We start from the raw sequence: 11,213 nt of genomic DNA on the forward strand, positions 1-11,213 counted from the left end.
GAGTTTCCTATCAGAATCACTTATTATAAGTACTGGATTGAATAACTAACTCAACTATAACTAACTAATCAAAACATATATAATCGAAAATCAATTCGGAGTATTCCTTAACTAGCAAACCTTAATACTTTTTTTTCTTTTGAGTGCAAAGAGTTTCCAATCAAAACAAATTATTACTAGACTTTAATTGAATAACTAACTCAACTCAAATTAATTAATCAAAATAAATATATTATAAATACTAAATTTAATTACTTGCTCAAAACAAACTAATGAAACAAAATAAATGTAAAAGAGAACTTATACATAATTTATATACAATAGGACTCGAACTTGAACGCTTAAGGTCATAAAATTTCAACCTTTTTTAACACAATCAAGACATTATTAGCAATTAAATGTTTAAAAATAACAAAGATAAATACTATATTATTATTATTATTATTATTATTATTATTATTATTATTATTATTATTATTAGGGTTAGGGTTAGGGTTAAATGCAAAAAAAAAAGTCCTTAAACTACTTAAGTTTCAAAATGTTGTAATAATATACTTCAAAGGTGATACCAAAGGAACTCTCGGCCATAGAAACTATGACGGGTCTTTAATGAGATTCATATGTTGATATAGTTTATTGTGAATGTACATGGTGACAAAGCTAGAGGAACTGGCAATGATCTTAGCCTCTCCCCAAGTGGTAGAATTGTTTCAGAATCTTTTTAAAAGTTGTAAGAATATAAATAAATACAACAGTTAAATTTTATTTTGATTTACAAACATTTATAATTTATTTCTAATTCCTCAAAAAATAATTTTTGAACTTCATCCCTTAAATTACATGTGGCTCATGTTGTTTGAGAAGACTGGATTTGCAGATTCATTAGCTTTGTTAGGCGTTGTTAGAGATTGTTTTTTGTACGATCTCAGCTTGATTTTGTTTTTGATGTGGACTTTTTGCATGTAGGAAACTCTAGCTGCTTGTCTATGTTTCTAGTGAACCAATTTTATACTTTAGGTTCTTTAGTATAAAAGTTAAATTCACTTAGAACATGAAGTGGAGTATATTTAAAATATATAGATCATATTATAAATATATTGTATTTATCATATAAATAATTTGTATCTAACATATTAGAAAAGTGTAAATAATATTTAAGAGGACTATTTTTTTTTACCGCATTAAATTTAATTTGCGTGTTATAAAAATATTTTATATCAGATTGAAGCTGCCATTTAACATCATAAGCATGTAATTGAAACAATTATGATATTCTGAATATTTAAATCAGACTGCTTTAAAAATATTGAGTGTAATTAACCTTTATTAATTGTTAAAAACAAAAGAATATGCTAACAGAAGAAAATTCCTGACATCCGTTGCATCTTGTTTCAAATACTTAGAAAAAAACAATCTTATCAATTTTTATAAGCAAAACTTATTTTAAAACAAGAGAGACATAAGAATATAGAAAAGAGACATGGGGATTAAAAATTATGGAGTATTATTTATGGAAAGTTGAAAAGTAGAAAAAGGGTAGATAGATATTGTTATCCTTAATGGGGATAATTGTCACTTTCACTCCTCACTGTATTTCACCATCTGCCAAAAGCAATCTCTCCCAGTATTCATCGTTCATTAAGAAGAGGAAGAAGAATACCTCAGAGCTTTCTTTTAGTGACAGTTTCCCATTTTCCATTTTAATTATTATTCCTTTTTTTCTATTTTTGCAAGCTGCAAATTGTAGTTCTAAAGGAAGATTGCATGAAAATAAGGCATGGAATTTTTCATTGTTGAACTGGGTTTCAAATTTTTGTTTTGCAACAACACTGTACAGGGATTGATCCATTGATATCAGCATGAGCAGAGATAGAAAAAAAAAAGCAAAAGAGGTTTAGCCCTTCAAAGAAAAAGTATAAAGGCTTAAAACCAGAAAAGAGAAAAAGATACACACTCAGAGTCACAAATCACAACCAAAAAAACACCCCCACACACACACAAGGAAATAAAAAGAAACTAATAATCCCATAGCAAGCCTTGTTCAAAACCATTTTGTAAAATGCTTTCTGGCACTACTAATTGATCACAAACATACCCACAATCTTCCATATTTTGAAGCAATGGTGGAGGGTACAACCACCCATCCACTGAGTCCATGAAAACAAACTCGTTCTTCGACTCGACTGAATCATAACTCGTCCCGAGGCTCGGCAACTCCACTATCTCGCTTAACTCGTCTGGCCCAGAAGACAACTCCATGTGAGAAACCAAAGAGGAAACCGATGACGAAGATGATAATGTTGAAGTGGACATAGAAGTCGAAGAAGAAGAAGAAGATGATGATGATGGGGAGTCGAATTTGTCCATTTGGGCAGCTTTGGCTGCCGCAGCTTGGACGTCACGTGGTGCTAAAGACACGGGCCGAGGTAACGAGTCGGCCAGTTCGGGGAAGTTGAGGATGGCGGAGTTGCCTTTGATGCTCAAAGCGGCTACATCATGCGCACGAGCTGCCATTTCTGGGGTAGGGAAAGTGCCCAGCCAAATGCGGGATTTCTTACGTGGCTCCCGAATTTCGGACACCCATTTGCCCCAGCTTCGCATTCGGACACCCCGGTAAACGGTGCGCTTGCTTGAGTCCCTCATTGTCTTGGGTTTTTTAGTAGAACCCGAAGTGAAAGTTTCGGGTTTATGGTTTCGGGTCGTAGTAGTTGAGTTAGGGGTTGAGTTAGATGGTGATAGCGGCGGCGATGAGGTTGAATTTGAGCTGCTCTCTGTCTCTGAATGTTGTAGCTCAGCCATTTAAGTACCTGTTTTTTCTTACTCTTTTTCTTCTTTTTTTTTCTCTGCAAAGAGAAATGTTGAGGTAATATTATTGAATGAAGAAGACTTAAAAGAGAGTTGCTATAATGGTATTAGCTATTTCGTGATAAAAAGCCAAAGGATCTAAAGCCTTTTTTCTTTCGGCTCCCATCATTTCCCAATAACTCATACAACACTTATAAGCGCTGAGAGAGAGATATGACCCACATAAGAAATGGGTCATCACCCCATCCTATACATCCCATGGCTCAATTGGGGCTTCTCTTCTCTACAACCACTCAACCTCTTTTTCTTCTCCTTTTTCAACTTTTACTGTTTATGAAGAGTAATTTTTCTAAAACTTATAGTTGTTTCTTTTCATGAGGTTGTATTTAAGGTTCCAACATAAAATCTCTCTTTACCACTTTCACCCCTTCTTTACTACTCATTTAACCCCTTTTCTTCTTCCTCAATCAATCATCACTCTATCCCAGTTCATTTATCACCATTTTCACCCTTTGTCCCTATAACAAGTTCCCCCTTTGATTGTTTGGTAGGAATATAGGATATATATATGTATATGTATATATATGCAACTATTTGATAATATAAAAGTATGTAAGCTGTGATGTAGCCAATCTAGGGTTTACAGTGCTCTCAGATCTTGCTGTATAATGTTTTATTACATTATAATTTTTATTTTATTTTTTTGCCATTGATGATTGATTCTTGATAAGTAAACTGTGTTTATAATATCAACTCGTATTTAAAAAACTTGAGGCCTGCGTTTAATTGGGGTCACCGGTTGGAAGAAATGGAGATGCCTCAAACTGCTGATATCTTCAATGGGTCCGATCCACCATTTTAAGAATAAATGCTATATCCTAATTATATTTTAACCAGCGTCCACGTAACTGGACTTCTGCTCTTGTTTGTTGGTTTATTATTATTGTTATTTGTGTTTTAAAAATATGTTCATGTTTGTTTATTAACTTAGTTACGATAAGTTTAAAAAATATTAAAATATTTGAATTAATGGGGAAAAATATGAACATTCTTTTACGAAGCATTGATAATAGGATCAATGAACATTCTTGATAACGAAAGTAAATGAATGTCAAATACTATTTTGGAAAAAAAAATGGCGATGGAGTCAAGGCATTGAGAAGCGAACCATTGCACTGAATAAAGCCTAAAGTGCTTTCAATGAAAGAAAAGGATATCAATTTAAGAAAATTTAAAATAAATAAATTTATTATAATTTACATTATTTGTGGAAATATAGAATTTTACCAACAAATATAATGTGTTTTTACTACATTTAAAGAGTCACATGTCATCATTTTAAGTTACTTTTTTACAAAATATTTTTTATACTTTTTTTATAAATTTATTTTTTAAAATTTTTTATTACGGCTTGTCTTATGTCATGTTTTGAGCCTGTTACATGTCGTCGTATGATTAGTTATTTTCGTCACATAATCAAATTCTAACTCGCACCATAATGTGTGATGGAATCCAAGTTTGAGTACCAATTATGTAAAAAAAACAAAAAATAGGTATCATCTAGATACAAGTAGCCAAGTTTAGAGAGCACAATACATATTAGGCATAATTGTAAAAAAAGCCCTCAACATTTGGGGGCTTTTGGATATATGCCCCTAATTAACCTTTTTTTTCTGAAATCGGCCCTTCACGTAACGAATTTTTCAAACATCAACCCAGTTGAAACAGTAACCGTTAGTCAACAGCCAGTCAAAAAAATTGGTTTATGTGCCGTTCCAGTTGACTGATGACGTGGCTGGCATTAAAATAAATAAGCTGACGTGGTAAAAAATTAAACAAATTTAATAATCATAAAACAAAAAAACTCCTAAATCCCTAAACCCCCAAATTCGATACTTTTTTCCCAACTTCTAAAATCTCCAAATCATGAAATTCCCCAAATAACTAACCTTCAAAATCTTTATTGAATCCCTAAAATCTTCAAATCCCTAAATTTTGAAATCCCTAAATCGTTAGCATTCCTAAACATTCTTGAACTCCCTAAATTTTTTACGAATCAAATCATTGAATCCCTAAAACTATTAGGAACGAAATCGTTAAATCCCTTAGAACCAAATCGTGAAATCCTTAATCTTTTTGGGAATTTTTATTTTTCTTCCTTGTCGTTTGAAATCATGGATTCACATAGTTCAAATAGTCAATCTAGAGGTTGGGTAACGCATGGTTCGAAGAAAAAATCGTCATATGCAAATGTTGTTACTTCATTGCGGAAGGAGTATACCTATGATGGACCAGTAGTAAAATGTCACTGTAATAATTTAGCTCCAAGAGACACTTCATGGAGCGATTTAAATCCCGGGAGGAGATTTCATGGTTGTTCAGATTTTCGGGTAAGAGAAGATTTTTTATTTGCAAATTGAGCTTGAGCTCAATTTTGATGATTTCATAAATCTCAGTATTTGTTTTGTTTTCATTTTGGATTATTTCAATTTGGTTGAATTGGGATTTGTTTGTAGGACGGTGGTTGTGATTTCTCAAGTGGTACGATGGGAAAATGTGTGAACGTGCGACTAAGTTACAGCGTCAATTGCATGATAGTGAACGAAATCTTTTGAAGGATAATTTAGCACTTAGAAAGAATGCTATGGATTTGGTTGCATTTGATGGTAACCATAATGGTGGCAGTAGTGTTGTTAGCATTGAGGTTAAAAGAGGTAGATCAATTTGTGGTGTTGAAGGAGAAGTATCATTACGGAAGAAAATGTTGACCATGAAGCAAAAAATTAAAGTTATCAAGAAAGAGAAGCCAATGTATAAGATATTATTTTCTTGCTCTATGTTATGTATTGTATGCATCACCATAGGTTTCTTTTTTAGCAGTAGTGGTAAGAGGCATATGCAGCTAGCAGTTGCAAATGTTGATTGACAAATATTGGTTTTTTTTTATGTAATTTAACATTATGCTTGGAAGTAATGACCAATATTTGTCGTTTATGCCTAATTTAATTTAGCTTAATAAATAATACAGTGACAATAAACATAAGACTAAAAGGACAAATTTGGTCATTTAAGTATATGATTTCCCCATTACAATTTGGATAAATGTACTTTACAAAAGCATATGATTAGTTTATACACCATTCACCCTATACACCATCAACGCTATACCAGCCAAAAACCAAAATGTGAGTGAGCTATACATGAACCAAAAAAAAAACCAACATATTGGTTTTCAATACAACAAAATAACATTCAACAATGGTGTATTCCAAAACCAGAATGTTGTAGGCTCAAAATGTGACTACCATCTTCTGTTCCAAAACCAGAATGTTGTAGGCAAAATACCTTACACTGTACTTTTTAGATCACGAGCTGTAGCGAGATGGTCCTGTGAAATAGAAAACAGATACAAATAGATAAATGAATTATGGCACAAGTTCAAAAGTAAGTTATCATAGTGAATCACAAGACAAACAACAGAAGTCATTCAAAACAAAATAACGATGATTTACTCATGTTTCCTGCAACTGATTCTTGTGTTCCCAGGTGTTCGAGAGGAGCCTTTCGCTTGTTATTTCACGACTTGGGTGTTGAAGAAGTTTGTCCATTACCATATTGGCATGAAGTTGTCGTCATGCTCTTTGTGGTTCTACCAGACTACAAGAGTATTTTATATTAATATTAACAATATATAAAATAACTCATATCAATAGTAAAAGGAAGAAACTTACACAAAATGTTTGCTTTCCTTTAGATTTATCTAAGGTAGTTGAACTTTTAATGGAAGATTTTCCCTTTTGTTTAGGTGGTTGTGCATCTTGCTACAAAAAATGGATCATAATCATTGGTTAGAAAAAATAAAATAAAAAATTTACTCAATATATTTAACTGAAGAACAACACTGTACCTGTTTCAAATTTATGCAAGACCGCTTGTTATGGCCAGGTTGGCCATATTGAGTTCATGTCATGAGTAGACATTTCCTACTCAAGTGACCAGGCTTCAATTTTTTTATTCATCTTTGGCCATCCTCCTAATCTTTTTGGGCCTCCCAAGCATCTTCCTTTCAATAGGAGGTAGCATTGGTTGAATACTATTTTTTTCCCAATCATGTGGCCTATATATAGGCTGCATTAGAAAAGAGTAAGCTTTCTTGTAGGTATCAATGTGATAATATTCATGCAGATATTCATCTGGTTGAAGCCCTAAGTGATACATGGTAGCACATGCATGGGAACGTGGAATCCAACTAATTTGCCAACTTCTACAACTACATATCCTTTGACTTAAGTCTACTATATACTGATAACTTCCTTTCCTCAACTCACATCCATTTTCACCATTCCATATCAGTTGCCACTCTATACAATCCTTCTTGTTGGCATCAAACTTAGCTTTCACCAATGAACCATAAGTTTGCTTCCATCTATTACATACCTTCCTTTTTTGTACTATCCTAGTCATCATCTTGGTCTTAATATCCTCAGGCATTCTAATAATGCTTTTGAACCTAACTTCAACAATGCTTGAATTGAATCCTTCACACAAATTATTGTCAACTATATATGATTTACAAGTAGTCCCCAAAAATGCCCTAGTCCACATCTTTGGAGAATTTTTCATAAAATTATCGTAAGCATCCTTATTTTTCTTCTCCAGTGCTGAACATAGATCCTCCCACTCCCTTTCAGTCGTGCACTTCACAATATGCTAGAAATCACACTTATAAGATTTCTCTAACTTCCTCCCTAACCAATTTGCAACATGTGCGTCGCACAATTCCTATGCTCCACCCTTGGTAGTATGTCAAAAATTGCGATTTGAAGGCCTTAATTCAAATTAATGAACGAGATAGATTGTTAGAAAATTTTAGTTAAATACAAATAACAGATTAAAAAACAATACCAAGCTTAAAATTGCATATTTACTAAACCTTTTGTTGGTCACTGATAATTGTGTATCCATACCCATCTTCCAAGCCCAAATCAGTTGATAGGAGACTGAGAAACCAGGCTCATGAATCAGTGCACTCCACTTCAACCACAGCCCATGCAATAAGGAACATTCGGTTGTTTGCGTCTCTTCCAACAACCGTGAGAAATTCACTCTTAAATGGGCCTTTTAGGAAGCAACCATCTAGCCCAATGAGTGGCCTACACCCCGCTTTCCAGCCTCTCTTTAGTGCATCAAAGCACACATAATACCTCTTAAAATGAGGAAGGGAGTCTACTGTCACCCTTTGAACAGCCACTTTTATTATGCTTCATGGCATCTTTGACCTTAACTCATGAGTATAGTCCCATAGCAAGCCAAATTCCTCCTTTTGATTCCCAGCCATTTTCTCCTTCACTATTTTCTTTGCTCTATAACAATCAATGGTCACATTTATATGCATCTCAGAAGCACATCTTCTTTGAATTTCCTTCAGCTTCATCTTAGAGTGATCCTTAATAGTTGCTTCAAAAATGTTGGGCAATCATAGCAGTAGTCACCATTTTGTTCTTAAAACTAATCAAACAATGGTGCTCATCCTAAAACGTTTTTATTTGCAAGCATTTCATGACAGGACTGTAGCTAACCCTAATTCTCCATGGACGGTTAGGGGAAGTAATGCACCTTACAACAACCCTTTCCGGTTCATTCTTAATAAACTTTAGTTGTCTTCTACATTTTTTGGAGTACTTTCAAATTGTACTCTTAAACTGTTTGCCATCCTTAAACAACATTCCCAAGCTAAATTTTAACTTATTATTGTATAAGGGAAACTTGCTCCTTCTCCACCATCTTCATGTTCTTCATCTTCATCGGACCCAACCAAGCTTCCATGTTCATCTGAGTCCCATACCTCAGTCTCATTCCCATCCTCCTCTTTTCCACTACGTGCAGCAGCAACATTATCCAGTCTATCTGATGTTGCAAAATCACCAGCATATTCATCAGCAACATTATCCACTCAATCTGATGTTGCAAAATCACTAGCATATTCATCAGCAGCAACTTCACTATCATTATCCTCTCCAATAGTAGACCCTAAACTAATATGTCCACCACTTTCCATACTAATATCCTCATCTACCTCAATACCAGTAGCAGTCACACCCTCCCCATCAGCTTGTACCTCTCCTACTTCACTCTCCTCACCAGATTCTACCTTTTCCAGATCACCTTCACCATTAGATTCTACCCCTTTCATCATCACCCTCCCCATCAACTTCCACCCCTTCAACATCACCCTCCCTAGTAGTCAACAGAAAAATTTCATCTACAATTATAGGGTTATCAACCTTATGTTCGACATATAACTCAATCTCCTTAAACTTGACCCAAAAGTCTAACATAGCTATGGTGGAAGTGTCATCATAAATCACCCTTAGATTATTTTGTAACCCTATTGTACTAGGCTCATGAAAATATATTAATATGACAGTGTTAAACTCTAACTCAATTTTCACTATTTTACATAATTCAAAATAAGATATTGTGTCTGGGTCCTCTTTAAGCCTAATCACTTTCCCACCTATATATCTAACATAAGGGTCCTTTACAAAGTGCCCACCCACATGCAAAATAATATAATATTCATCATCTGATAACATCTACAAAAAACAGTAACACATTGTAAGCAAAAAAAATTTTAAAAAAACAAAACAATAACAGTAGTCTACAACTTTAACATCTTTTCTAAGCAAAAACAAATTTCTTTGAATAAAAACAATTTTCTAAGCAAAAAACATTAAAAAAAAAAGCAAAACAAAACTCACTGCCTACATTAGGACCACTTCTTTGAATACAATGCAAAACAGTAACACATGTCTACAATTTTTAACATCTTTTTACTTGGGTAACAGAAATCAACATCATCGGGATCACTGTTGCATCACAAATCGACAAAACAAACCCTACATTATCGCACTAAAATTGCAATAATAAATCACAATTAACCAACAAATCAAACCAAAAATGGAATTTATTTTCCCAACAAACCAAATAAGAAAGCACCTACCTTTCGATTTTAGGTTACAAAAACTGCTCACGATTGTTGAAGCTTTTTTATTCCTAATATTTTAGGGATTCAACGATTTGATTCGTAAAATATTTAGGGATTTCAAGAATATTTCGAAATGCTATCTGTCGAAACCATTCTTATTTTGAAAAAAACAAAAATTAGTTGTCGATGAAAATTGGAGTCACCACCAATCTTTTATTAAGGTGTGATTGGATCACCTAAAAAAATGACTTTGGTCTACGAGTTTTAGAAAAACGGGTTCAGGAGTCAGTTACATACGAGGAAGGATTAGCACTCTCGTAACGCCCAAAAATTGGTACCAAGTTGATTAATTAGTGTCTTAATGTCGAGAGTTGATATATACGATCCTTAGTTAAATTAAGTTATTCGTTAAGACTTTCTCATTTCGAAAAGAGAAAAATATCATGCCCAATGCGTTAGGGCACGATATTTTATTTCTTCAAAAAACGAGTTTGTCCCAAAAGACTTGTGTTATAAAATTTAAAAGAATATCCAATTGTTTAAAATTTATGAAGAAATCGTAGCCCAATACATTAGGGCACAATTTCTCAAAATCCCAAACATTGAATATTTCCTTTATTAATTTTTTTTAAAAAAATCTTTATCTCGAGAAATCAACACGTCACATCCAATGCATTAGGACACAACATATCGAATTCCTAACGACAAGCTTTTTATTTTGTTTGTTTTTAAAAAAACATTCTCGATAATTAAATTCAACGAAGAAAATTGGAACCCAATACGTTAGGGCTCAATCTTTTCGAAGAGTCTAAATTCGAGTATCACCTTTATTTTCGAAATTTTCTATTTTAAAAATTTGAGTAAAAAAACGATATAATGTTTCATTGCATGTATGTATAAATGCCGCTTTAACAAATAACAATAATATGTACAACCATGGTATAGAAATAATACAAACATAAATAAGGAAAAAATAAACAATGACATGCAAAGTATCAAATAAATGAGCAAAATAAAAAAAATGTAAATGTAAATGAAAACATAAATCAATAAACAAATGAAGGAAATAAACAAAAAAATATATATATAAAGAATAAAAGGTACATAATATATATATATTGAAATTATGAAGGATAAAAAAATACACATGGATTTACATATAAAATTTTGGACCATAGAATTTATATAACAAAATATATAATGCATTTATGAAAATAAAGAAAAATATATAAACATATATAAATTATAAAATATGTGTTTAAAAAATATATATGTATTTGAGCATTTTAAAAAAATTAAATATATACGTATATATATATAAATATATATATAAAAATTTGTTAGAAAAAAATATATAAATATAAATATATACATATATATAGAAGTTATAAAAAAATAATTACATATATATAAAAAAATA

At 32.5% G+C, this 11,213-nt stretch overlaps 1 protein-coding gene across 1 annotated transcript; it reads right to left on the reverse strand.

Annotated features, from left to right (window-relative positions):
- Positions 1–1,767: 1,767 nt before the first annotated feature.
- On the reverse strand, positions 1,768–3,077 carry LOC107901529 (dehydration-responsive element-binding protein 3). The gene has a single exon (XM_041095777.1). The coding sequence runs from the start codon at positions 2,797–2,799 to the stop codon at positions 2,017–2,019; it is 783 nt and encodes a 260-aa protein (XP_040951711.1). The 5' UTR covers positions 2,800–3,077; the 3' UTR covers positions 1,768–2,016.
- Between the last annotated feature and the right edge of the window lie 8,136 nt (positions 3,078–11,213).

The sequence above is a fragment of the Gossypium hirsutum genome, chromosome D06 (genome assembly GCF_007990345.1).
Source record: "Gossypium hirsutum isolate 1008001.06 chromosome D06, Gossypium_hirsutum_v2.1, whole genome shotgun sequence".
NCBI classification, from domain to species: domain Eukaryota; kingdom Viridiplantae; phylum Streptophyta; class Magnoliopsida; order Malvales; family Malvaceae; genus Gossypium; species Gossypium hirsutum.